General features: G+C 52.6%; 2 protein-coding genes across 5 annotated transcripts in view; one reads left to right on the top strand and one right to left on the bottom strand.

Annotated features, from left to right (window-relative positions):
- Positions 1–1,072: 1,072 nt before the first annotated feature.
- Positions 1,073–13,150, bottom strand: LOC111149610 (proteasome 26S subunit, non-ATPase 13). Its single transcript, XM_022506768.1, has 13 exons — positions 12,988–13,150; positions 11,867–11,945; positions 8,464–8,498; positions 8,324–8,379; positions 8,041–8,084; positions 7,771–7,857; positions 5,953–6,124; positions 4,776–4,855; positions 4,570–4,695; positions 2,950–3,012; positions 2,310–2,390; positions 2,058–2,174; positions 1,073–1,521 (listed from the first exon to the last, which is right to left on the bottom strand). The coding sequence occupies exons 1-13, from the start codon at positions 13,080–13,082 to the stop codon at positions 1,426–1,428; spliced, it is 1,131 nt and encodes a 376-aa protein (XP_022362476.1). The 5' UTR covers positions 13,083–13,150; the 3' UTR covers positions 1,073–1,425.
- Positions 13,151–13,262: 112 nt separating this feature from the next.
- LOC111149798 (sirtuin 3) overlaps positions 13,263–27,779 on the top strand; it is a 20,766-nt gene continuing 6,249 nt past the window's right edge. For 3 of the 4 annotated variants that reach the window (XR_002640778.1, XM_022507073.1, XM_022507071.1), the window contains exons 1-5: positions 13,263–13,727; positions 17,289–17,436; positions 18,635–18,826; positions 18,918–19,150; positions 21,327–21,427. Coding sequence is in view for 3 of the 4 variants with exons in the window: in XM_022507073.1 (XP_022362781.1) it covers positions 13,673–13,727; positions 17,289–17,436; positions 18,635–18,826; positions 18,918–19,150; positions 21,327–21,427 (729 nt within the window). In the remaining variant the exon portion in view is untranslated. Of the gene's footprint in view, positions 13,728–15,453; positions 15,579–17,288; positions 17,437–18,634; positions 18,827–18,917; positions 19,151–21,326; positions 21,428–27,779 lie in introns of those variants that run through there. The other variant, XM_022507072.1, reaches the window with a different exon arrangement.

The raw sequence follows: 27,779 nt of genomic DNA, 5'->3' as shown, positions 1-27,779 counted from the left end.
ATGGCCTGTGTGTGTTTGCATGTGCGTGCACACACGTGCACATGCGGTACGGGGAGTCCATCTCCTCCACCCAGCTTCTGAGCAGGACCACCATCTTGGGAAAAGGCCCTGCCCTTTTCTTGTATGACCTGAATCTCCGCCGTCTCTTCCGCCCTGCACTGCGTCTGACACGCACATGCTGTGCCCAGGCAGGAGTTCAAGGTCGAGGCACAAGTGGCCTGGCCAGGCAGGTTCTCGGGGGCAGGGGCGATGGGAAGAGGTCCCGCTGAGAGAGACTGGAGCCCAGGGCAGTCAGTCTAGGTCTTTTCAGAGGCCATGCGCATGGAGGACTGCAGTAGTCCCTGCTCGTGCGGACTTTGCCCCTGACACACAGGAAGTCTGGGCTGAGCTGAGGGTCCCCCAGCAGAGGGGGTGAGGCAGGTCTCTCTGGACCACTGCTCTGGTGAGAGAAATCCCACACTGCAGGGCCAAGGAACTCAGGGGCAGGTGGACAGCCTTCCTCAGTGACCCAGGAATGACCTGATGTGTCATGGACTCACACGTGCTTTCCTTGACCCAGGAGCAAGCCATTGGACTCTCTGTGATGTTCCTCAGCTTCCTGATTCCTGCAGGCTGGGTCTTATCCCACCTGGACAGCTACAAGAAAGGCCCCACGGCGTGAAGGCTCTGCAGCTCGGGCTCCAGGCGCACGACGGAGAATTGCATTAAACCCTTCCTCCACCTAGTGCTCCCTTGGTGATCGTGTGATTTGTGTACGAGCATCCCCGTGGCTGGACACTCAGCACTGGGTGGAGGGCTGCTTGGGACACCTGGGCCCCAGAAGCCCCTGGCTGGGAGGGAGTGGGTCAGACACCTCTGTCAGAAGACAGGGGACCCCTCGTCTGAGCCCCGTGAGATAGGACTTGCTTCCTTGGCCCCAGTGCCCTGTATGTGTTGAGCCACCCTTTTCCCAGGGTAGGAGAGGAGGACTGAGGCCAAACCCCCACCTAGCCCTATCTCCCATCTCTTGCTTTCTGATCTCTGAGGCCCAGGCTTGACCTGGGAGCTAAGACTGAGGAAACAGAACCACGAAGAGGACAAAACAAAGGCGTTTATTACATTCTCACATGACACAAGAGATGTTCCCACAGATGGATGTAATGGAGATGAGCCTCCAAGTGGCGTCCCCACGTGCTTTCGGGCTACTCCTTCTCATTCCTCAGGGCACACTCTTGTCTGCCTTGTCACTGGAGACCCGTGACCCCTCCCCACCGTGGGCTATGGGAGACACCCACAAAGGAGGCTTCTCTCTGTGGCCAGGCACCCCATCAGCAACAGTCCTGTGTTCACAGCAGGGAGAACAGTCCCCACCCCACCAGTGGAACCCCACCCCCAACCCCAACGAGTGCAGATGTTCCCGGTGGCCACAGACGGGGAGGCAGGGGACTAAGTGAGGATGTCGTGGGCCTGGTGCTCCACCAGCATCTCCATGCTCCTCACGTCGGTGCACCAGAACTCCAGGCGGTCCTTCATCCCCTTGATCTGAGGCAAACCAGGACCACACGGGTGTTAGGACACTTAGCAATCCCAAGCCTCCATCTCCAGCTAAGTCTTTAGGGCAGGACTAATCAAAAGGACCACAGAGCTGGGGGAGTGGGCTGTGTGAGAGGGGGTGACCCCCGTCAATTCTTATCACAAGGACATTTAAAAAAACTTGCATGAAAGAAAACAGGCAAGAATAGAGGAAATCCACAGGATTAAATTTCCAGCCAATATGGACAAGATGGATCTGAGCTCAAACCACAGAACTAGGAACGTATTTGATCAGAGTACCAATTTTAAGATTAAAAGGCATCGTCAGCACAACAGCACTGTAATTATGATAAGCTTTTAAATGCAGGGTTCAAACCCAAGACTTGTATTAAATTAGGTTCTCTGAAAAACCCTTACTCCCCACAGCAGTAATATATTCCCTGAAATCTCGTCAATACTGCGTTCTTCCTACCGGGCTTCCATCCAAGCGAAACTAAGACAGCAGATACCATCCAAACCACCCCCGGGGGTGAACGATGTCTTACCTGCTGCAGATCCAACACTCGGGGCTGCACCCAGGTCATGTGAACCCGCTTATCCACCTCGTCAATGCTGCCTTTCACCAGACCCACCGAGAGTGCCTTCATCACCAGCAACTCCACCTGCACAGAGAGGGAACGACGGGAGTCACCCCGAGGCCCTAAGTGTGGGGAACGAGACACCGTGCCCTCTGTGGTTTGCAGTCTGGGGAGCAGTGCTCGTCGGAGCTCCGAACCCCCTAGGTCCAACAACTGTACCTCGTTCACAGTGATTTTAGCACTTTTGGCAATTTCTTCAAAAGTGAGTTGTCGGTGATTGGCAGGTCGTGTGAAAGTCATCTGAAAAAACATTTCTTGTTAACTATGTTTCCAAATGAAAACTGTCCGAGAACTGACCGATAAGGATGTTTTTCTCAATACTTGCTCCGAAAGCGCAGATCCTATTCCTATCCCACAAACCAAGCCTTTCCTTAGCACCAGCCCTGCACGTTTACTGGGAACCAGCTTCACGGCAGCTGTCCGCAACGGTCGGTATCCGCGCGTGGAGCAAGCACTTGGGGCCGCGAGCCAGGGCTGTACATGAGCTGGAGACAGTGTGGCGGCCCAGAAATGTAAGGGCCGTTCCCTCAGGAAGCTCAGATTCTGACAGGAAAGACAGAGGAGCATGCAGAGGGGCGCGTGCGCTGTGACGTACAACGGGGTGGGAGCTACTTCAGCCCAGATGGTCAGGGAACACCTCTCTGAGGAGGGTCACCTGAGAGGAGACGCGAATGGTCGCAGAAGACAAAAGGAAGGTGGAGAGGGGTGCAGCCGGAGTGCCGCTGCGAGAGGCCTGGAGCCTGCGGGGCTGGTGGGCTCGGTGCAGGGTCTGGAATCACGGTGGTTCCCGAGCGCTCACCTCCATGAGGCACAGCAACTGGATCTTCCTCAGCAGCTGAGCCTCGTTGGCTGCTAAATCAGGCTGAGAAGAAAGACACCAGTTACGTAACCTGCACTTTGAGATTCTTCCTACAACAGACGGAAGGAAAAGAAACCCCCCACGTCCAAACACGGTATACCACGGGGTCACGGAGGCTCACTTTTCTCAGGACGCCATCAACGGCTGCATCCCCGAAAGCCCGTGCTCCTGCCTAAGGCACGCGCGAGGCAGTGGGTACTAACGCCGCAGATGCCAGGGGGCAGGACCCAGGCACAGGCGCCGCAAGGAGACTCTTGGCACAACAAGGCAAGGACGGACCCGCCCTGTGCCTGAGCAGGTCCCAGGGCACCGCCTGCGTGGTCTGCTCCGTGGAAATGGGGCCTCCCAGGAACATAGCCCCTAAGCTGCAGGGAGGTGCTCTGAGCGGAAAGACGTTAGAACTTCGGGAGAAAAATGGCACTGCCGTGAGGACCGGAATATGCCTTTCCACGCAACCCGCACAGTCGCCCCAGGTAGCTCACAGGTTACTGCTGAGCAGAGACCAGAGACAACGGGTTCCCTGACTCAAGCACGGAGGAACCCCTACGCCAACACAGGTGCCCCCCTGCAGACACTTCTGCCACAGGAACAGATGGGTCACTCTTCAGAGAGCCCACTGCCCCTGCGCACGGGCTCCCGCCACTCAGACAGAGGCTGCTGGCAGCACGCCTCTCAAGTTGTCCTTCCTGCTGTTTCTCCGGCCGGCCGCCCTTCTTCCCAAGGGGCACACGTTCTCTCAGGGACCAACACACAGACTAGACTAGAGCAGAGAGCTGGGCTGGCTTTCTGCCTCGTCACAGCCCACTCACATCTATTCAGCTCCACTATGTGTGAATTCTACAAGTTTATTTTTAACTTTGAGAAAACCGAAGTTTCAGAAAGAACAAAAACAATAATCCCTATCACTATGAACAACTTTGTAATATTTCCTTCTAATAATTTAAAAAATAAACTCCCTACAAAAGCTCAGGTCCTCGTTAACACCTCTTCTCCCTAGTCCACACCTCCCAGAGGCTCCTCTCCTCGCCCAGTGCCCTCGCCCCTGCTGACCCCTTTCCCTCTACACTGCCCAACCCCACCACCCCCTGCATGGCCCACTCCCGTTCCGCACAGATGGCCTGGCCTTCCCAAACCCTGGGCTCTCCCCGGCTCTCCTCACTCACTCACTGTGGCCACAGACCCTTGTCTGTTCAACAAATGCTAAAAGCTGCCTTTTCCTCTGCTCAATGTCCTCTTCTCATACTCTTCGCTTGGCTACATTCTGCCTACCCCTAAGATCAGACACAGAGCATTACTTCTTCTGGGCCCTCTGTGACTCCTGTCCGCCAGATGGCACTCCCCTATCACATTCTGTTGGCAGCGCCGCGCACTACCACAGCGACGAGTGACTACCGAGACTAGCCACTTAACCACCTGCTCGGAGAGCAAGGCTGGCCTATCTTCATCTCCTGTCTCCCCAGTGCCTGGGGTGTAGAGAGAAGGCAAATCCCTGGGCAGGTGCGGGCTGAAGGAGAGCCAGGGACGCTGCAGGAGCGCTCAGCTGTCCTTCCCACGACTGACCTGCTGGCCCCAGGCGGTCTTCAGCGTCTGGAACCTCTCTACGTTGCCGCTGTTAAAGGCATAAAGGGTGTCTATCAGCCACTGCCGGTCGGTGGTCCTCAGTGACTCCAGCACAGGGTGCATGAGCTGCGAGGAGGACATGGTTAGCCGGCAAAGAACCGTCAGTCGCCCCCTCGTTAAGAAATCTGTGCCCAGGGTCCACTTACGAGTTCTCCAAAGTTAAAAACTCCCTCGCCAAGAAGTCCGGCTAGTCCCAGCGTGAAAGCTCTCTCCTGCTGCTCAGACACTACGGCAACAGCACACCTCCAGTGACACCCCCGTTACAAGATCAGTCCTGTTTGGCTTTAAAAATCTCATAAAAAAGTAAAGAAACCATTCCCTGTAATGGTTCTATCACAAAGCCTTAACATGTTTTTGTAAAAACTTTTATCTCTTTTATTTATTTTATTTTTTAGAGAAGGAAAGTGGGGAGGGGCAGAGGGAGAGACAATCTCAAGCAGGCTCCATGCCCAGCACAGAGCCTGAAGTGGGGCTCAGTCCCAGGACCCCGAGATCATGACCTGAGCCCAAACCAAGAGTCAGACGCTTTCAAAGTTCTGAGCCACCCAGGTGCCCCATCAGTCATCTCTTTTATAGCACTGGACTAACTCAAGTTATACCTGGGACCACGTATACAGGTTTTGTGGGGAAGACATTCATTCGTTTACTTATTTCTACCGAAATATGTGACTCTATGTGTATTTTCAGCTAACCTACTTCCTGGAAGCATTACCTCACATTTCTCTTTCCGTCACCTCATCTAGCCTCTTCAGAACAGCGTGAACGTACTTCCTGTGCCCATACAATTCCCCACTCTCCTGACTGCGTTCCTTGCGTTTTCCAGGATGCTCTTCTTGAGAGGCAGGAAATAACACTGCACTACCTTGTTTAAGGCGCTGCTGGTGTCCACAGCTTCCACAGTGAACCGGGAGAAACATCTCAAATGGGCTCCCACTGTCCTTGTACTTTCCCCAAAACTTATCATTCACTTTCTTTCCATTCCTCAGACCCTTGAGGGACTTTTCTAAGGTACGCGCCTGGGTCTGGTTCGGTTTTCGCCACCAGACCCTCAGGTGCAGGTTCTCACCGCGCCCTTCAGGCTGCAGAGGCCAAGGGAGACTTGAGGAGGACCAGTGAAGGACGAAAGGGCACAGCCTCGTTTTCACCCGAGCTAAACGCCCACGGCAGACCCCGGGAGGAACCGACACTCGCGCGGCTCTCTCCACCTTCTCCCACCTGGGCTTTCCTCATTGAGGGACGCACACGCCAGAGCAACTTCTGATAGCTGCTGGCACGCCTCCAGAGCATGCTCCTCCGACAGCGACTTCAACGGCTGCACGTTACCTGGCAGATCCTTGATGTCGACGCAGCCCAGAAACCGCAGGGCATCTTTGTAGTAGGCGGCGTGGTTTCCAACCGTTTGGTAGTATTTACTGGAGAGGTCGTAGAAACGGCTGTGAACGGACGTCACGCCAGGGAGGCTGCTGAGCATCTCTTCAACATCCTCAATTGTTTCCTATGCGCGGAAGCAAGATCGCCCTCCTTTTTAACGTAAAGCACTTTTAAGGTAACATATGACACAAAGACTGATGGGACGATGTTAAAATGGAAAATTCAGTTCATCCAAGACACACACGAAAGAACAAAAGCGAGCTACAGACTGGGCAAAGGCGTCTACTGCACATGTGACACACCGGGGAGTACGGCCCACACTCCGGGAAGAACTCTTAACAAACCAACAGGAGGAAAGCGACACAGGAAAAAATGGGCCAAAGAAAAGACATTAACAGGCAATTTACAGAAGTGGAGACACGAGTGGAGTGGTCACTAGAGCCCCAGTGAGATGGCCCTTCACCTCCACCAGACTGGCAGGAATTAAACAGTCTGAAAACACGTGTGGCCCTTTGGAAGTGCGAGTGCAGTGCCGGGGAGTGTGCGCCGTCTTGCGGGAAGGCTTGAACCACACTTGGTAAAGGCGCACGGCACACACCTCCTTACACCTGTGCCCTCACCTATAGGCACATGTGTTGGTGTGATTCTGCCCGTGTATACACAGGGCACCGGGCACAGAAATGCTGGTAACTAACAGTGCTGTTCGTGACAGGAGGAAACCCTGAGTCCCTTCCACAGGAGAATGATGCCCAGGCTGCGAAACAGTCACAACAGTAAAACACCCAACAGCAGCAAGAGTGAACGGCCACGCACCCACACACAGACTCTCAAACCTCACACCGAGCCAGTAACTTAAGACAATGCTACACGTCACCTGACTTACACCCGATCCACAGAGCGTCAGGAGCCACACAAGCACGAGGAACACCAGACTCGCGCGTGAGAGCACTGCTGGGGCAGGAACGTGCTCAGAGGGCCCCACGGCTCCAACCGGGCAGTGCTGCCTCATCCCTCGACAAAATTCTTTCCATAGTATTTTATGGCTTTTAATAGGTCTTAAATATTTCAGAACAAAATGTAGTAAGTATGCACGCAGGACAGGACCGGGAAGCAGTTAAGAAATACGAAGTGTTCTTTTAGGACAATGAGAATACCAACACCTACCCAGTATTTTCTTAAATACTGTGGTTACCAAAAACCCAAACCCGAACTCAAACTCCAAACAAACACAGGTAGTCTCCAGTTCAACAAGGTGGACTGACCACATGTAAGTTGGTCTTACAGCCACCCATACCGACATCGGTCCCCCAAATTACACTAAAATGGAAATAAGAAACAGACAGGGATTAGGAGGCAGACAGGGTCAGGAGCAGCCTGTGACCTGTCGTGGTGAGTGGGCTGACCCTGGTCCACGAGGGCCCACACGGACAGTCTGAGGCTGCCTGGACCCTCCTGCTGACAGACGTGCCCAGGGCAGTCCTCTTATGTTAAAGCGTAACAGGCCTCATAGCAGCAACTGATTCTCAGTGGTTTTGGAAAACAAAACCAAAACCAGCGTGCAGGCACGCCTGCACGCACAGAATGATGGGGCAAAGAACTGTCAGCACTGGGAGTCTAAGGGAGGGTATGTGAGAGTTCTTGGTGCTGTGTTTGCAACTTTTCTACACTTTAAAATCACTTGAAAAGGTAGAATGGACAAAGAGGATTTTCCCCCTAAAACTCTAAACCACTCTGTAAACCAAAGACAAACCTCTATCATGGCAACCTTACCTTCGTGACCTGTAGGTCCCCGATGTTTAATTTTAGAGCCCCAATCGCAGTTTTACACAGGATCACTGCCTCATCGCTGCTCTTCACCTACAGACGTCAGACACAAGAGGACCTGAGAAGTGTGGGCAGGGGACGAACAGAACATCTGCACACTGGCTCCACTTGTGTGACCAGAGACACATTGGTCTCTGTAAGGTGCGTGTGGCAAGTGTGGACACAAGACTGTAAGTCACACATGTTCTCAAGATTTAACTCGGACTTCCTATTTACCTTTTCTCGAGTCTTTTCCAGAAAAGTAAGAGCCACATTGGGATCTAGAAAAGGCAGAAGAACAATGTCAGAAGAACCACCAACAGAGTATCCTTAGAGATTAGTTCCTACCAACCACAACACAGGCGGGATAATCTTTAGGTTTACATCATAAAATAGAACATAAACGTATTTTAGAATCTGGTATTTTCTATCAAAATGTAAAAGTTCAATTATCTTGTATTTCAAAATCATTTTAATTGCCATTTGGATCTGCTCCTTTACGACACAAAGTGAGACTCACCGGTCATCTGTCTAACTACGTGAAGAATGATTTCTACCAGGGACAAAGGATTCACCCTGAAATAAAAAACACCAGTCTATGATTGTCGTTAAGCATCAGTGTTTCATGTTTAAAGTCAAAAACCGACAAAGGTGTTTTACCTGTGTTCAAACTCACTGATGAAGTTTTCATAGAGCTGTGGAACCAGAACATGTAGAGTAATTACAGGATGTCTTTCATTCTGCAAAATCAAACGTGACCACCAGGCCCGCCACATGGCAGGCACTGCAGGAACGGTGGTGGAATGAGGAGACCCACATATGGGTTTATTAATCACCAACGGATTACTGAAGAAAGCTACAATTTTTTTTCCTGGTAATTAGACCCCTGACCTTTAAGAATCTCCTAGAGAGCAATTCCTATATTCTTTCTCCAAAGTATTTTAGGAAAACAGACTATCAGCTTGAAAGACTCAGTAACCTTCAGATTTTAGAGGGCTGCAGCCGATATGACCAAATTTATTAGCCATTTAGCAAACACTTGAGTACTTGCTCAGACTCTTTGCTAGATACTATAGACACAGGATATGTAAGATGAAAGTCTGGCGTTCAAGGATTCCTGACCTAACAGAGCAGACTTATAAACAAATAAATGACAGGACCATGAATTTACAATTGAAGGAGAAAACCCCACGTAGGTGGATCAACCAAAAGGAGAGTTTCCAGAGGTTATTCCAGAAATGGTGATAACTGAGTTTTAAGGAAGGAAGAACATTAGAGAGCTGGACAAATCCGGAGAGGAGGCATGGAGTTGGGAGAACATTCGGGACAGGAACAAACATGTGCAAGGCACTGAAGAAACCCTGCACCATGTTTCAGGAGCACTTCTGAAGGGCACAAACAGTGGGCGGTACTGGGGCTTTTCCTTGTCCTGAAGGTAAGCCCGAGTCCGTGGAAACACATGATCACACGTCTACTTTGTAAGCATGACTGCAGGCAGGGAGGGTAGGGTGGGGGGGGGAACAGACGGAGGGACAGACACCAGCCGAGGCTACTAGTCAAGACAGGAGAGTGAGGGAGTAACGGCAGTGAGGGCAGATGAAGGGTCCGAGAGATTCGCTGGTCACAGGGACGGGGAACAGACAACGACCTCTAACGACCTCTGAGGTTATCGCTGGGTAACTGGGCAAAATGGGAAGAGGAGCATCCAGATGGGTCAACTTGGGTAAGGAGAGTCTGCGATTCCTCTGCCACGTGAAGACAGAAAGAGGGAAACGTCCCAGTGAAAGAAAATGTGGTGTCTGTGCACACAGAGCGTGGGATGTTATTTAGCCATAAAAAGACAGCATGGATGTCACTGAAGGGCGTTCTGCTTAGTGAAGTCAGTCAGACAAAGAAGGATAAACACTGTGTGACTTACTTCCACGTGAAATCTAAAAAAACTGAACTCACAGATACAGAGAACAGATCGGTGGTCGCCAGAGGCAGGGGATGGGGGGTGCGAGAAACGGCTGCAGTGGTGAAAAGATACAAATGTCCTGTCATGAGATAGGTAAGTCCTAGAGACATACCACAGCAGTGACTATAGTGAACCACACTGTGCTGCGCATTTGAAAGTTACCACGAGAGTAGATCATAAAAGTCGTCATCACAGGAAGGAAGGAAGTCTGACTGTGAGATGGATGTTAACTAGACTTACTGTGACCATTTTGCACCCACACCCCCCCATCATCACACTGTACACTTTAAACTAATACAGCATTACACGTCAATTACTTCTCAAAAAAACTTGGGGGGCGGTTAGAAATGCCCCTAAAGCATCGGTTAGTTATTTAAATCTGGCAACCAGCACGGGACGCCGGGGTGGCTCAGTCGGTTAAGCGTCTGTCTTTGACTCAGGTCATGATCCCAAGGTCCCGGACTGAACCCCGCATCAGGCTCCCCGCAGAATGCAGAGCCTGTTTCTCCCTCACCCTCTGCCTGCCACTCCCCCTCCTTGTGCTCTCTCTGTCAAATACATAATCTGGTACCCAGCAGAGAGCCATCTAAATAAAATGGCTTTTTCATTACAAAGGACTATTTCAAAGGTATCTTTTTCAGTAAGAGAGCATTCTCAAGTTTTCTTTTTTTTTTTTAAGATTTTATTTATTTATTTGTCAGACAGAGATCACAAGTAGGCAGAGAGGAGGAAGCAGGCTCCCCGCTGAGCAGAGAGCCCAAGGAGGGGCTCGATCCCAGGACTCTGGGATCATGACCTGAGCCGAAGGCAGACGCTTAACCCACTGAGCCACCCAGGCGCCCCTCTCAACTTTCCTGATACCCATTATAATTCATGCAAAAATCCCTCCAAAGGTAAAAGAAACTCAAAATTACTACTGGTCACTTCAGATTCGTGAACACTATGTACTGAAAGTTCTGTGGGCCGAGTCTCACCAATTTTTAAAGGTTTGCTTGCCCACTGAAACAGTAAACACAGTCTGCTGACCTGCGTAAATGTTATGTTACATGGGGTTGAGGGAATGTTTTCTGGGTAGAAAGTGATTTAAAGACAAGAAAGCAAAGGACAGAGATGAAGAATCACGAATTATTCATCGCTATGACATAGAACCTTAGGGAACAAATATTAAGAGAGCTCTAATTTGTCATTTTCCCACATAATCCAGAAGACAGAATGCCCGGCAAAATCTTTAGGTTTACCGATGAATACTAGTTCCTTTGAAGTAGTAAAATGTCAAACTGGCGGGTATAAAACACAAGAAACTCTTAGGACCCCAGGTGTAAGCTTCACCGCGGGCACGTATAAAGTGCGTATCCAGGGCGAGTACCTCAAGCCGTCAAGAACTAGTGCTGGGCTCCGATGCAGGTATAAATCTGATTCACTCAGAATCTGAGAGAAAGGCATCAAAGAGTAAGAGGTTAAGAAAGATTTTAAAGAGGAAGCTACCAGTGATCAAACCGGGGGCGTCTGTCAGGGAGTACGGGGAAGGCCTGCGCGGAGAATTTTGTTTTTCTTCCCTGTTGACAAAATGCTGAAAGTGCTCACTACAGAGGATTCCCCCCTCCAGGCCTCCCCACCGCCAAGTGAAGCACAAAAGAGGCTCTACCTTCCACACCCCCCAAGACAAAGCATTCGGGCGAGCAAGCAGAAATCAGTGAGCGGAGGAGGAGTGATGACGGTCACCTGTAAGATTCCTCCACTGCCCCCCCCAACCCCCCGCCTGAATAGCAGTTTCCAAAAGTGCAGCACGAACAGTAAGACACAGGGCATCCTGGGCTAGAAGACAGCGCCTTAGGCAGCGACTTCAGAAGAAGCCAGACTGTACCTGAAGCTACTTGTGCCACCTACTAGCTGTGACCTGCGGCAAGTCACTCACTCTCTTGGTGTTGGCTTCCACATCACAGGAACAGGGAAACAGCAGGGCCACCTCCCATGCTGTTGGAAGGGTACAAGTGCAACACGGACACTGGCTGTGAGGAGCTGCAGTGTGTTGCTGGAAAGCCCACCTACTGGTTTTAAAAGTCCTTTACACTTACATCATCTGACCTGGTGTGGCAAATCATTTACCTTAATGAGGCCATCTCCTTGGGCAAAGCATGGGTCCTGCACAAAGTCAAGCACCTGGAGCGTCAGCTGATGCCACAACCTGAAAGAGATAAGGCCCTCAGACCCGCAAGCTAGTATCCGGTGGCAGACGCCCGGCCCTGACAGTCCTACCGAGCACCCAACAGTACCGCCCGCGTAACAGGAAGCAAGCCAGAGCGGGAGCTAACGGGCCTGAGCTCTTCTCCCGGAGACCCCTTTCCAGACGACCTCAAGAGTTCCTGTGAGGTGGGGCTGAAAACACGGATCTGGGGTCACACACATCTACGCAGAAATCCTGGCCCTTCTACTCACTATCTCAAGGAAGGAGCTAGAAGCGAGCTTGTTGCCTCCGCCAAACGGGGAGCACGAAGCACGAACCGGGCAGACGCACGCAGCCTCTCGGAAAACGGCCGTACGCCGGAACCGAAGTCCGCGCTCTAAGCATGGAACGAAGCGCCGACAGCAAGAGGCTGCTGAGCGGCACCCGACACGCGTCCATCTCGCCCGGCGCCAGGCCGCCGGCAGGAGTCGCAACGACCCGCTACAAAACCCACCCTGCGTCTAAGGATGCCCGGACTCCGCGGCCTCAGGCGCACAAAGCCCAGCATGGGGCCCAGTGGAAACAGGGACCACGCGAGGGCCGGCGCGGCCGAAACCCAGGGCGCAACCGGCCGCAGAAGCAACAGGGAAACACAGCGGCTCGGGGCTCCGGTCTCTCCGCGGCCGGCCACTGAGGCAGACTGCGCAGACCCGGCCGCGCGGCGGCGAGGCCGAGACCGGAACCGGCTGCTCAAGACGCGCGGAGGCGCGACCTCGGAAAGCGTGTTTGCTCGTCCGACTGGAGTCGGGGCCTGCCGCAGCCCCTCGGTCAGGAAGGCAGGGAGGCCTGGGCCCCCCCGCGCTCCGCCTACGGCTCTGCTCCGCAGTCCCCGCGGGCCGTCGGCCCTCTCCGGCCTCAGGCACCTCCGGCCGGGCCTAAGCCCACTTTCCGCCCTCAGGGCCGAGCACCCTCGGCCCCTCCAGGGCCCCCCGCCCCGGGCCCCGGCGCCCTCTCTGCCCCGCTCTCCCAGCACTGGGCCCCGGGCCCTCGGCGGCGCGCTCACTTCTTCGTGTAGAGCTCCTCCAGACGGTGCCACACGGAAGCCTGGCCGGGGCCGGAGCTCTGGCTCTGCTGTAAGAAGCCAGGAACGTCCTTCATGACGGCAAGAAGGCCGGGGCCGCTCGCACGACGGAGAGGGTAACCGCGGGGATGGCCGCCGGAAATGCTCACTCACTTCCGGCGCCGCGTCGCGCGAGGCAGGCCGGGAGCGCCCGGGCGGCCGCGGCGCGCACTGGTCGTCAGGGTAACGGCGCCTGCGCCGCGAGAGAAGATCGCTCCGGGGTTTGTGCCCGATTTCCCGCGCAGTCCGCCGCGCCATTCCACGGTACGAGGGCCTGGGGCCGGCCCGGCCTCCGACCCGCCTTACGGCCTCGGCCCTGGTGACGTGCAGGCTGTCATCTCGGATGGGGACCGTGGTGACAGTAGCGTCTGAACCGTGGCTCGCGAGGACGGACTGAGAATGCCGTGAGCGGCCGGAGCAAGTGCTCACAGAGTTCTCCTCCCCGACCCGGCTGAACCGGGTGGGGAAGTGGGAGAGGCGAGTGCCGGCGCCTGGGCCTGTCTCCGGGGCGAGAGGCGGGACCCCAAGGGGCTGGGACGCCGCCCCCGCCTGGCGTCCCTCCACCTGGGCTGGACTCGTGGCCCTTGGGGACAAGGTCGCGAGCGCGCGGCAGCGGCGGAGCGTGGACATGACCTGGTGGGCTCGATCTGCGCTTTCCGCCTTAAGAGCCTGGGGCCCGGCAGGTGAGGGGCCTCTCGGCGAGGCAGGGCGGCCGCAGGGGTGCGTCGGGGCGGGCGGGGCCAGGGGAGGCGAGCGCTCGGGCGCCCGCGCTGCTGGGGCTGAGCAGCGAGCGGGGTTCGGTCGAGGCGGGCGCCGGGGTCCGGTGTTCTCCTTGCGTGGTCGCGGGACACTGCAGAACTGGGAAACGCAGGGTCCCGGTTCACGCAGCTCAAAGGACAGTCCAGAGGTCAGCAGGGCCGCGGGTTCTCGGCTCTCCTCTGCACGTTTCGGGCGGGTGCGGGCGGCACTCGTGGGTCCTGTGGACAGTCGCTGCTGCCACTCAACTTTCAGAACGTATGTGCCTCCGCGGTCGTTCATGCGGACCTGCAGCATTCTCGTTTTTTCTTTGCGTGGCTGTTTTTATGCGAACCCCCACATCCACCCCAGCAAGCGCTCCCCCGACCCTGTCTCGCCGTCCCGGAAACGGCTAGAGCCGGGGGGAGGGACCTGTCACTCCGGTCCCGCAGGGGCAGGTCTAGGTGGAGCCGGGGCTTCGCGGTTGTTGACCGTTCAGACTCGTGCCGCCGCCTGTTTCCGCGGGGCACTGAGGGTCCCCCCGCCGACTTCCCAGGTTGGGCGCGAGCTCCAGGATTCCGTTCTACCGATCTAACCCTAACCCTAACCCTAACCCTAAGGTGTGTAATCGCTCTGTCCTGGAGACCCTTTGTGATCCGGTCATGACCGGTAACGCTGAGGGACGCTGTCTGTACTCACTTGGGGTCAACGCCTGCGTCGAATGGTGTGTGGGTTTTCATTGCCCTCGACAAAGACTGTGCAGTTCGCACTTCGCTAGCGTGTGTTCATACCCTTCTCGGCAGTACTTGTAGATTTTGGGATCTTTGCTGTTAACTTTAAAAATAAAAATTTGCCAAGAAAATGGGTGTGTTCAGGAATAGCAGAAAATGCAATCCAAGACAAGAAAGCTATGGCAAAACCACAGACAAGTTCCATAAACAGAAGACAGAAGTGCCCTTCGAGAGAGGAAAGGGAGTGGGGCTTGGAAGACCGTGAGAAGCGAAAAGTCCTTCGGAATGAACTGGGAACTGGAAGTATATTGGCTTCTCGTTGGCTGAGCAGCGCTCTCTTCGGCTGGGCTCTGCTCTCATTGGCCGAGCTATGGCTGACTCTCCTTGGCTGGGCTCTGCTCTCATTGGCTGAGGTGTGCTGTCACTGGCTGGGCTCTGCTCTCATTGGCTGGGCGGTCCGGATGGACGCAGGGGAAGGCGGAGGGCTGCGAGGAGTACGTGGCGGGCGGGAGAGCGCGCCCTGCCGGCCTCCGCTGCGCGTTGGCGAGGTCGCCTTCACTCCCGTCTCACTGCCTAGGAATTGGGCATGGGACTATCTCAAGACCCATAGTTGTTAAGAAACTGAAGTGTCCAGTAATGGATTATAATAATCGACTTGATGCCGCCTCGCACAGGTACTAAAAGTATTGTTGAAGAGTTTAATAGATCCAAGGGATCTTTCCTTCATTCCAGAAACCTTTACTGCACTGACCAGGGTCCCGGCACATTCTGACTCCACCTGCCTGAGGACAGCACCAAAGGACCCCGGCCCCTGAGACAGCCCCCGGTGGAGACGGCCCTCTGGCCCCTGAGACAGCCCCGGTGGAGACAGCAATCTGGGTGTCTCCCGTGCTACTGCTGACCAGCTGAGAATCGGAGGTCCCCACAACACCCTCCTCCGGGTCCATTCATTTGCACGAGCTGCTCACAGAACGGGGGAGACCAGCTGACAGAGTCGATCACGGGCTTCGTCCGCAGGATGCTCGAGGAACGGAGTGAACCGCCAGACCCAGAGATGCAGAGGGGGAGGTTGGCAAGGGTCCCTGGTCCCTTGTGCCTCACGGACCTTGGGGCCCAGGGGCCCGGCATGTGGTTCACCAGCCGGGAAGCCCTCTGAGCACCCCTCCTCTTGAGTTTTCTGGAGACTCCCACCCTCTAATCACAGTTGGTCTGCCCGGCACCCAGCCCCCATCCTTAGGGCCTTCCCAAAGTCCCCTCATGAACATTAACCCAGATGTGGTGCTGAGGGGCTGGTTAAGCAGAACAGGACACCCACTTCACCTTCATGGCTGTGAGGGGAGTTCAGGAACTGAGGACAGAGACCAACCATGGTAACAAAAGACATGCCCTTGGCTCTTAGAAGTTCCAAGGGTTTGAGGATGAAGACCAAAAACATTTATTATAAGTCACAATATCACAACTTCCCTTTAATTCCTTTTGTGTTTCTCATAATGACTTGCATGTAGGAGGAGCTCAGTAAACGTTGGGCGGAGACCGCAGGGGAAGAGTTGTTCTAGGTGCTGAGGGACACGGGGCCATTCCCAGCTGTGGGGACAGCCTGAGCATCTCTTCTCTTCCTGACCGTCTGGCCAGTTTTCACTGGAAAACTTCCTTTGGAGACTTACCACGTCACACTCAGAAGAACTGCTTGACGGGTGCTTTTACACAAGTCTCTGATGCAGCAGAACCCCCTTCAGGGTTGTGGGCATCTCTGCAGGAGTGTGGGGATGAGGGGGAAGCACTGTTTTCCCTGCTGTGTGTATTTCCTGTGTTTTCTGCTGGGAAGGATCTACAGCTGTAGGTCTTCTTGAGCAAGACTGTAAGAATCATTTTTTGGTCTTGGCGTTAGCTGCTGAGGCTCAGGGTGACAGAGTGACTTGATGAGACTGGCAGTGACCTAGGGCTCTGACTCTCCTTTGGGGGCCGTCGGCCCTGCACATACACCTTCCTTTGTCTTGTTCCTCTTTCTTTTGTACATACCTTTCAGAAATCTCTTCTTTTGAAAAACCAAGGTGATGCTCCATGCGGTGGGAGAGGCAACGGCACAAGCAAGTAGGCCGTGAGCCGCAAGCAAGGCCCCGACCCCCCGGGTGCAGTGTGCGAGGTGGCGGCAGGGTCGCCGCAGGGAGGGAAGGGCTGTCAGCCTTCCTAAGAGGAGCGGGGAATCAAACGAGCGCAAAGTGATTGTTCACTGGGGTTCAGCAGTGGCTTCACGAAGGAGGTGGCGTCACGAAGTCCTGGCCTTGACTGTGGGAGAGCTGGACATGCTGAGGTGGAGAAAGGTCTTTAAGGCAGAGGAAGCTGGGGTAGGACATACACAAGAGCCAGGCAGTCCTTTTGCTTGGCTGGAAGCAGGGGTATATAAGAGGGCAGGGTGGGGCTTGAAATTGTCACTGGGGTGGGACATGCTGTGCTGGGATGGGGAGCAGAGAGCTTCTGGGGACCCTCACTGCCCGTGTATCCCATGGGGGTGTCGATGCAGAGAGTGGGCAGTGTTGGTTTTGTAAGGAGCGAAAGAACACAAAAGACAGAGTCATCCTTCTAGAAGATTCGTGCTCCCGAATTGCTCGGATATGTATGACAACATGCTTTTGGGATGATGCTTATTTCTTGCCTAAACCACAAATGAGTAAAGGAAATGCTCCCCGTCTCCTGTTTTTACGTCTGTATTCATTTTAGATTCATCACTCATATGAGGAAGGTTCTGAGTTCCTTTTGTTGAATCTCTTTTCCCGTCAGGGTGGAGGAGTTTCTATACTGAAGTCAGAGACATCCTGGGGGAGGGTCATCAAGGGCCTTCTCCTGGAAGAACGGACATGGTGGCCACCAGTCTTTGGGGTGTGAGAATGGCCCCCGGCGCACTGGGGCTGGCAGTCCTGAACCCTGGGTGAGTTGTCAGCATGATGCCAGGAGATGAGGGAGTCATGCAGCCTGGTTAGATGCTGCACAGGGACCCCAACAGCAGATCAGTGAACCTAGGAAGCATTCCCAGGCCCACCGGAGGTGAGGCTCTGGTGCCCTGCCTCCCACGGCTGCGGACTTTCAGGGGGTGCTGTGGGCTTGGTATTACTCGCGCTGCTTTTGTTTCTTCCTGTTGCTTTCCTGGGTGTTGGGTCATTTTCTAAGTCCCGAGGCTCTGCTGAAGCTCGTGACTTGTACGTTGTGTCTCACTTTTTTTCCGATGGAAGATCATCCTGCATCCCTAGCACTCAGCCGTGGGAGTGTCTCGGCTCCTGGCTTCTGGGGGTGACTCGAGAAGCCTTCCAGTGTTTCTCAGAGAGCCTGAGCTGAGTCTCCCCACTGCCTTGTATTTTTTTTTTTTAATTATCTATTTATTTGAGAGAGAGTGAGAAAAAGAGCACAAGCAGGGAGAAGGGCAGAGAGAGAGAAGCAGACTCCCAGCTGAGCAGGGAGCCCCATGTGGGCCCGATCCCAGGACCCAGAGATAGTGACATGAGCCACAGGCAGACACCCACTGACTGAGCGCCCCGGGGGGCCCCAGCCCCCAACCCACTGCCTTGTCTTGGTTGTGGGATTCCTTCGGTTGCTTCATAGTACCAGCGGTGGCGAACATTGAAGATCAGGTTTCTACAGTAGTGTGGAGCCTTAGCAGTCAGGGCGCGAGTGTTTCTGGAATAGTCTCCAGAACCCACTTTTTCTACTGATCGTTTTTGGTGTAAAGTCTGAGACATTTGGCTTTCTTTAAGTGTCACTGCCCGTCTGTCACACCCAGGTGTGCTAAGTGTATGCCCCTGCAGAGAGCACACCCAGAACCCCACACAGCTCCCACACCTCTGGTGTGGACCATGTTCTCTTCGCACTCACACTGGACAGTAGAATTAAGGGACCATACATTCCTTATTTGCACAGTTCCAACTGACTTGAATTTTTTGCTCCCAAATAAGTTGTGATTTCTGAGTTGAGACTTCTTTCTCTTGTAGCCCAGTAGTCATCCGTGATGAGAAGGGTGGTCATCTGTGGGGAGGAGAGGGAAGTGTATAATCGGTCTCAGTGGTGGGGGTGGCGGGAGGGCCAGCATGAGCTTACCTGTCCCTAGTCACCCGGCCACTCTCCTTTTCTGTCAGCATTGCAGGTGGAAGAAGACCCATATCTTTTTCTGCTGGTGCCTCGAGCGTCTTTGGAAGAGGAGGCAGCAGTAGGAAGGAGAAGCTTTTTCTGCAGGACATAGCGGAGCTGATCCAAGCCAGAGCCTGCCAGAGGGTGGTGGTCATGGTGGGCGCCGGCATCAGTACGCCCAGCGGCATTCCGGACTTCAGGTGCCTTGCAGCGCCCGGCTCTTTCCTGGGCACCTGGGCTGCCTCCTGCCCCACCCTCTTGCTCTGGGTCAGAGCTTGCTCCTTTTTGCAGGTCTCCCAGGAGCGGCCTCTACAGTAACCTGCAGCAGTACGACCTCCCGTACCCCGAGGCCATTTTTGAGCTCGCTTTCTTCTCTCACAACCCCAAGCCCTTTTTCACTTTGGCCAAGGAGCTGTACCTCAGGAACTACAGGCCCAACATCATACACTACTTCCTCCGACTGCTGCACGACAAGGGCCTTCTTCTGCGGCTCTACACACAGAACATCGATGGGCTGGAGAGAGGTGAGCCCTCCTCCTGTCGCCACCTGGTCACCTGCTTCTAGGCAGTGCTTACCCCATCCTCCGATTTCAAGCCCATTAGTTACACCTTTGTCCCTGACAGAAAGTCCCCCGTGTGTTTAAGAGTCACTGTGGAGATCTCCCTGGTGGACCTGATGTCCTGGCCTACTGGCTGGGCTGTGAGTTTTGGAAAGGGTTAAAGTTGACATTGGGAGCTTCTAGTTTAGCTAATCTGATATAATGATTTCTTTTTCAAGAAATTTATTATGAACTTTTTCGAGCACATACAAGTAGAGGACTGTGGTGAGCCCTCATGCCCTCGTCATAGCCGGTCCTTCCTTTGTCTGTGTCTTGCCGCCCCCCCGCCCCCCCACCTCTCTCAGCCCCAGTTATGTTGAAGCGCGTCTGTCCGTGATGTCATAAACTTAACCTGTAAACGACCTGTAGGTACTTCATTGGGTGTCTGGGGAAGATAAAGACCTTTAAGACGTAACTACGATGTCACTGCCAAGATGACCACTAACCCTTAGATCATCAGACTCTTTGTATAGCGATGTCCTGCCTGCCCCGCTAGCGGCCCTGACCAGTGACTCACGGATGGTCCTGACGCGGACTGTGCATTGCAAGAGGCACTGGCTGAGCCTTTCTCTTAGGGCAGTGGCGCTGACAGGTGCTGTGAGCCGGCAGCAGCTCGGCTGGGCCACAGACACCTGGTGGTTTGAAAACCGGAGTGGCCTGGACAGCACTTAGCAGCCACGAACACCCGTGGGGATGACCTCTCCTTCTGGAGCTGTGGCAGGACAGGCCTTGTGGGAAGGTGGGAGCGTGTGGCCGTGGGCTTTCGCGTGTGGAGATTTAGGACAGTAATGGGGACAGTAGGAAGCCACTCGCAGCTGGGACTGTCTGCCTGTCACAGCTCCGAAGCTGACTGTGGAAACAGGTAACTGTCATAATAAGGTACCTCTGTTTTTCTACATTTTTTTCCCCTTGTTAGTACAGTATTTATTTGTCTTCCCTCTGTCAAACCCTGAGCCAACCACTTTCCCCAGGCTGCCTGGGGAGGGTTAGGAAAAGGAACACACAGGGCAGACAAGATGCGGGAGAAAAACCTATGGGAGGTGGAGACGGCTCCTTCACATGGCGAAGAGGGTGAGAAAGGCCGCTGTCCAGCGGCTGCTGTCCCTCTGAGAGGGCAAAGCCCAGAACGGTGTGGGAGAAGAGCTGTTGCTTCAGAGAAGGCTTCCTGGCCCAGCCAGGGACGAGGCTTCCGAGCGCAGTCCCACTTCAGCCCCAGGGCCGGCCACCCCTACTGTGGGAGCCTCAGCCACTGCGCGGATGTCCCATGAGACGGCGTGGTTCAGAAGCTGCGGGGGGACGAAGTGAGGTCAGGGCTGTGGCGCTGCCTCTGAAGCTTTTCTCTGTCAGCGTCCCCGGGGGGTTTAGTGCCGATGCAGACAGCAGTGGGCTCAAGAGCTAGCAGGTGCTCCTGGCCAGGAAGAGGCTGGGGACGACCTCGGCACAGGATGAGTGGCTGTGGCAGGAGAGCTGCTCCCTGTGCGGAGAAGACAGAGAGGGGCGGGGCGGGGCGGGGTGGGGTGGGTGGTGCTCTACAGTTTTTATATATTTTTTGAAACTTATTGTCTTCATGTAGTTTTTTTTTTGTTTTTAATTTTAAGATTTATTTATTAGAGAGAGAGAGAGCAAGCAAGCACACATGTGCCCGTGGGGGGAGGAGCAGAGGGAGAGGGAGAAGGAGCATCTCCAGCAGACCCTCCTCTGAGCGCAGGGCCTGCCTGCCTCGGGGCTCGATCCCAGGACCCGGAGACCGCGACCTGAGCCGAAATCAAGAGTCAGATGCTCAATGACTGAGCCATCCAGACATCCCTATATAGTTTTTTCACTTTTCCTTGGTGTCTGTAGAGTAGAAAATGTTTTCCTAGGTATCAAATGTAAGCTTTTCTGCACTTACATCAAGCTTGTTGGCAGGCTTTGTTTAACCATGATTTGGCTCCACCTGGGAGCCCTCATCCTTGCGCTTACTCCGCTCAGGGGGACATTATCTTCAGGTGGTGGAGGTGGCGACCCCAGGCTTGCACTGAGGGCTGGGACTCTGGCAGGGGCCTCCTGGCTGAGAGCTGATCCTGGAGCTGGTGGCTCTGAGCTGTGGTTTGAATTTCAGTGTCTGGCATCCCTGCCTCGAGGCTGGTTGAAGCTCATGGATCCTTTGCCTCTGCCACGTGCACTGTCTGCCGAAGGCCCTCTCCGGGGAAGGACATTTGGGTGAGTTGTCCTGATGCCCCTTCTCTCTCTCCTGCACTTCGTGGTGGGAGTGATGGGAAAAGTGGCATTTTATAAGCATCGCCTTGGAAGGACATCAGTAATGGTGTGAAACGTTTTTCTTTATTTTTAAATTGGAAAAGTAATACACACTTGTAAAACACTAAGAAATGTGGAGGGGAAAATGCATCTCCCTTCAGCCTCTTCCTATAGCCCACTTGTAATGGTTTGATGTATAATGCTCAAGCCTTTAAAAAAAAAAAAAAAAAAAAGCATACCAAACATACTTGGCCGTATCAGTGTACCTACACCACAGAGTGACTATACTGTTTTTAGTAATAGGATTACTAAGAATTTTAAAAATTTATTTATTAGAGAGAGAAGGAGAGAGCGCGAGTGGGTGGAGGGTGGCAGAGGGAGAGAGAATCCTAAGCAGACTCCCCACTGAGGGCAGAGCCCAATGTGGGGCTCGATCCCATGACCCTGAGATTATGACCTGAGCTGAAACCAAGAGTGCGACACTTAACTGACTGAGGCACACAGACACCCCAGTAATAGGGTTGTTAAGTTTAATATTCTACAAGCTGCTTTGTCACAGAACCAAATTGTATGGATATCTTGTGTCCGTAAGTACAGGTCTGCTTGCTGTTTTTAGTGATTTATATTAAATTCAGCCCTTTACCCACTGTGGGGTATTTTCTGATGTCTGTGATTTTTGCTATTAGGAATAATGCGTCCATGACACTTGTGCTTGTATCCTTTGTCCGTCTGGGGGTAGTTCTGTAGGATGGGTTTCTTCAGGCTGAACAGGATAGACTGGAAAATCTTAAATAAAGATGAAACTCGGAAATAATTGCTGAGGCATAGGACCCTGTCTTTTATTTTTTAATGAGGTCAGATTCACAGAACTGTCAGATTAACATCTGAAGTGCACAGTTTGTTGGCACTTGATACATTCCCAGTGTCGTGCCACCACTGCCTCTCTCTGATTCTAGAACATTTTCATCACCGCAGAGGAAAGCTCTGTACCCCCAACCAGTCAACCCTCCCGACAACCCCTGGTGAACACTGGCCCTTCTCCAGAAGTTCCGAGCTGGAGTCATATACGTGTAGCCTTTTCAGTCCCACTTCCTTCACTTGGTCAGATGCCTTTAAGGTGCCTCTGTGTCTTTTCGTGGCTTCGCAGACCACTTCTTCTGAGTGCTGAATAATATTCCCTTGTCCGGATGGACGACGGTTATCTGCTCATCTACTGAAGGGCATCTTGGCTACTTCCGTGTTTTGGCAGTTATGAACAAAGCTGCTGTAAACCTCCCTGTGCGGGCTTTTGTGTGGACGTGAGTTTTCGGCTCTTTTGGTAAATACCAAGTGAGAGCGTGTTTAGTGCCTTCTGACGCGGCCGCCCCAGTTTGCCTCTCCGGGCAGTGAATGGGAGCAGTGTTTGGTGTTGTCCGTGTTCTAGACTTTGGCCGTGGTGGTAGGTGGGTGGGGGTCCTGTTTGCGCTCGTGTACAGTTCCATGAGGACACGCTATGTGGAGAAGCTTTTTAGGTGCTCATTTGCTGTCTGTACCTCTTTGCTGGTGAGCTGTCTATTTGGGTCTTTGGCCGATTTTGTAATTCAGTTGCTCATTTTCTTATTGTGGAGTTTTAAGAACTTTTTTTGTATTATGGATAACGGTCCTTTATCAGATGTCTTTCGTAAATATTGTCTTCCCACTTTCTTGACAGTGTCTTTCACAGAGCAGGGTTTTTAATTTTAATGAGGTCTAACATACTATTCTTCCGTGAATTGTGCCTTTGGTGTTACCTCTGAAGCATCATTGCCAACTCCTGCCCTAGCCCTTTGTAATGGCAGCGGAAACAAAGGGCTGGGGGGCTGGTTGTTTAGGGGCCGACATTTGCTGGAGGTGAAAATTGAGAGCGGTCGTGGTCTTTCTTTTAGGTGAGTCATCTAGGATGCCAGCGAGCTGGTTTTCCAAATTAACTAAGTCTGGATTGGACAAAGTTTCCTATGAGATGATGGTTCGGCTCATTAGTAATGGAGTTAAAGGCTACCTGGGTGGATTTAGCATCTAGAGGAAGAATTTTCTCTGAGGACAATGTGGAGTCATGAGCAGGTTCATCGGGCTTCTCTGAGCAAGCCTGAGTCTGTTCCAGTCAGCAGGCTCAGAAAAGGGTCCTGTAGTTGCTCGATGTTGCTTGCAGCCCTCTCGGGAGCTCCCGGGTGTGATCTGAAATCTGCCCCCATTGGCGGAGGGCAGGGACAGACTGAGGAGGTGGCCACTCCAGGTTCATAGGTGTCCGTTCTAATCATCAAGGGAACTGACATACAAGGCTTGTCCCGGGCAGCAGCGGGACGGCTGGATCCCCACATCTGACTCCAAATCTTAAAAAGTTCATGAAGAGGCCGTAACTGGGCCCAGCCCTGTCTACTCTGCATGTGTTCTCAACACCACACCACATCACCTTCTCAAGGCCGCGTCCTTGGAGCAGCCTCTGCGGGGGGTGGGGGGGGGACACACAAAGGGAACCCACGATCCGACGATGCAGGAACGGAGTGAGGAGCTTCCAAGTGCTGGGGTCCAGGTCACAGGTCACAGGTCAATTGGGGGTCACATCTCTTTGGTGACCTTCCCCAACATCTGGAGATTTCCAGCGAGTGTTCTGGTACTTTGCCCAAACTCAGGCATCTGTTTCTCTAAATCCCTTTCAGGCTGCTCTCATTGGGCTGGTTTTATCCAGCGTTTGGCCTGACCCTCACCAGCAAGCATATGGACCCATTGACATAAATCTGAGAAATCAGATCAGTAAGTTTGAATGACCGTGTTACGTTCTTCAGCAAATTCCGGGGGTCCTCAGTCACTTAAGGACACTCTTGCAGTATGGCTCGGAATTCAGCCTTGGTCCAGGCAACACAAGCAACCTGGTGTTCACCCGGGCCCCAGCAGAGTGAACTTCAGAGGCGGCAGGTGTGAACAGGGTCAGGAGACGGAGGAGGCGGGTGGGGAGAGGTCTGGAGGTAAAGGGAGGCTCAGCGGAGGGTTAGAATGAGTGGTGGGTAGAAGGGAGGTGGGGACTGTGCCGAGGGAAGAGGAAAAAGGCCCCAGAGGTGGGACCTGAGCGCAAGACCTGTGGGAGACAAAGAAGGTGGGGAAGGCCGGACTCAGAGGCTGTGTTGACTTCTTTCAGTTGTTTGCCTCTTTGGAAAATGCTCTTTCTAAGTTAACGAACCAAAGAGGGGAGCAAACTTTGAACCCTAAAATGTTTGGAAGCCTCAAGGTACCAACTAAAATAACATGGCTGTCCAGTTCAGTTGTGAGAAGAGTGAATTTGGGGAGATGGCGCATTCCCCACCATGGCCATCGAAGTTGTAAATTACTTTTGGTGGAGTCCGTCCATTGAGTTAAGAATGCACATGAGGAGGGACCACAGTTTTGAAACCTAGAGCAAGCTGGGGCCCCAGAAGTATGGGAGTGTGGGGGCAGTGGTGTCCTCGAAGCGTTTGATCCCCAGGACCCCCTCTCCGAGAGGCTTTTCCCTAGAGGGAAGAGAAAACTTTCCAAACAGTACAGTTCCGGTAGGAGCAGCCTGGCTTTAGGAAGGAGTCAGACCCAAGGTCAAGCGAGTACTCAGAAAGGACAATGCTGTCTAAAGGTCTCGAATAATGCCTGGAGAGCTCAGAACACAGCCCAGGAGAGAGCTCACCCTTGACCCCAGGCTCGGTGAGAGAGCTGCAAGCCCAACTGGGTCTGTGGGGCCTGGCCCCTGTTTGCTCGCAGCCTCAGAGCCTCTGGGGGCAGCGCCTGCATCCCACTTCTGACACCAAGTCATGTTTTCCTTAAAAGCAAATCTGCCTTTAGCAAAATGGACTTATTGAGGAACAGTAGAAAAATGCAGTTTGGGACAAGCAAGCTACAGCAAAACTAGGCAAGTCCAAAAAACAAAGGAGAGAAACATTTGATGGAGAAGAGGGAGGGAGTTGGGAGGGGCTGGAGAAGCAGTTCAGGGGAAAGATGGTGTCTTGCTAGCTGTCACTGGGATGGTTGATTTGTTGTAGACGGTGGTATACATCTTCCCCTGTTGGGACCTGCCTTGATGGTTCTTTGCTCTTGAGGGTTCTTCTGTTGGGTCTGTAATTCACAATTCTTCATGTGATTGGTGGTGAGTAGTAGGGTTCCTTCCAGCCTCCTGAATCCACATTAGCAAGGTCTCCCTTTATTAATTTTCATAACGTCTGGCACCATTTGTTGAAGAGATGAGATTTGCTCCTTTGTCAAAGATCAGTTGACTGTGCAAGTCTACTTCTAGGTTCTCTGTTGTGTCCCACTGGTATTTCATCTGTTCTTACAGTCATGCCACAGTCCTGAGTCCTGTAGCTTTTTATACTAAGTCTTTTTTTTTTTTTCAAAGATTATTAGAGATCACAAGTACACAGAGAGGCAGGCAGAGAGAGAGGAAGGGAAGCAGGCTCCCTGCTGAGCAGAGAGCCTGATGCGGGGCTCGATCCCAGGACCCTGGGATCATGACCTGAGCCGAAGGCAGAGGCTTTAACTCACTGAGCCACCCAGGCGCCCCTTTATACTAAGTCTTGACGTCTTCTCCATCATTCTGTGTGTTGGGTATCCTGCTCTTTCCGTATAAACTTAGGATCAGTGTGTCACTGTCTGTTCTTTGCACCTTTGTCACCTCTTTTCTCTGTGGTTTGGAGTTTTGCACTTTTACTGTGTTTTGCACTTTGGAGTTTTGCACTTTTACTGTGGTCTATCTCCTTATGGATTTCCTTTTGTTTACTTATTCTGCTGTAAATTTGTAGGGCTTTCTGAATCTGTGGTTTGAGACCTTTCATCATTGCTGGAAAGACCCTTAGCCATCATTGCCTCTAATGTCTCTCCCACTCCCTCTTCTCACTTGTGGAGCTTAAACTCCCACGATACCTTCTCAGGCTCCCACCTGTGGCTTTTATGTGTGTTCTGGCTTTCTTCTCTGTGCTGTATTGTGAATAATGTCTTTTGATCTGTTTTCCAGTTTATCAGCCTTCTATTCTGTTGTTCAGAGTAAAGCTCTTCCACTGAGTGCTAATTCTTCTTACTTCTTGTTTGTTTGTTTGGAAAAGGTTTAATGAGATGCAAAACCTCAGTCAGCAGTAGGCTCATTTCCAGGTCTGAATTACTGGCCCCATTTTTTTCTTCCAAGTTTTTATTTAAAAACTAGTTAGTTAATATATAGTGTAGTAGTGGTTTTAGGGGCACAATTTGGTGATTCATCATCTACCTACAGTACCCAGTGCTCATCACAAGTGCCTTCCTAATTTTTGGTACTTCTTATTACTGGAAGTTCTCTTTGGTTCTTTTTCAAATCCACTACATTATTTTTTATAGTTTTCTATCATCATCAGATGCTTCAAAGCTGTCTTATTTTGTTTTAAAGCACTGAACACAATTTCGCTTAATCTGTATCTGATGGTATCTGAAGTCTGAGTAACTCTCTTTGGTTGGCTGTCTCTGCTTGTTCTGGTTAGGCTCAGCTTGCTAAGCTGAGGCCAGGAAAGTTTGTCTTAGGAAACTGATGTCCTCTTTCTTGGGCTGCCTCCTCTGAAACCCAGCCCAGCACATCAACGCAGGCTTCTTAGGACGTAGTGGTGGTTTGTGTCCACCTCCCCATGGCCTGCGGGAAAGTGGTCTATCGTAATGGTCCTCAGAACTTCAGCCTGAATGTCTGCCAGGCCTAGGACGATGTCATGATTGCTTTAGCTAAAGTCGGGGACAAATTTTATATCACCTTTCACATTGAATTATGCCTAGTGGAGGCCACATGCCTGTAGAGTACCTCCTGAGGGCTGTGTCATCTACTGAGTATTTCCTTGGCATCTGAACGGCTCTGATAACCGCCCCAGGTGCACAGCTTCCTGTGACACATGTGGCATGTCCTGTGCCTTCAGGACCCGCTCTCGAGTACTCCACCCGGCCTCCAGTTTTAGGGTGCTCTGTGAATCAAAATGGGCAAAGCTGGGTTCATTATTCAGTTGTTGTGAATGTTTGAAAATTTCTTAGTAAAGGCAATCTTTTTTTTTTTTTTTAAGTTTTTACTTAAGTCCTAGTTATGTAACATACACTGTTGTGTTCGTTTCAGGTGTACAATTTAGTGACTCACACGTCCATATGTCCCCCGGTGCTCGTCACAGCAGTGCCCTCCTCTGTCCCCATCCCCCAGTCAGCCCGTCCCGTGCCCCCTCCCCTCTAGTCGCCATGAGTTTGTTCTCATGTTGTTAGTTAAGAGTGTTTCTTGGTTTGCCTCTCTCTCTCTCTCATTCTGTTTCCCTTGATATTAAGAGCCAGCTTTTTTTTTTTTTTTTTT

The sequence above is a fragment of the Enhydra lutris genome, unplaced genomic scaffold, assembly GCF_002288905.1.
Source record: "Enhydra lutris kenyoni isolate GAN:26980312 unplaced genomic scaffold, ASM228890v2 scaffoldscaffold22, whole genome shotgun sequence".
NCBI classification, from domain to species: Eukaryota; Metazoa; Chordata; class Mammalia; order Carnivora; family Mustelidae; genus Enhydra; species Enhydra lutris.
The sequence above is the reverse complement of the archived record's forward strand: the minus strand, read 5'-3'. Positions and strand labels throughout refer to the sequence as shown.

Excerpts from the sequence above, each read along its gene's own strand:
- LOC111149610 (XM_022506768.1), bottom strand. The coding sequence starts at position 13,082 with ATGAAGGACGTTCCTGGCTTCTTACAGCAGAGCCAGAGCTCCGGCCCC. Across the intron at positions 4,696-4,775 it reads TTTTTAACTTTGGAGAACTC|CTCATGCACCCTGTGCTGGA; the intron begins GTAAGTGGACCC and ends TCCTCCTCGCAG. Across the intron at positions 2,175-2,309 it reads CTAAAATCACTGTGAACGAG|GTGGAGTTGCTGGTGATGAA; the intron begins GTACAGTTGTTG and ends CTCTCTGTGCAG.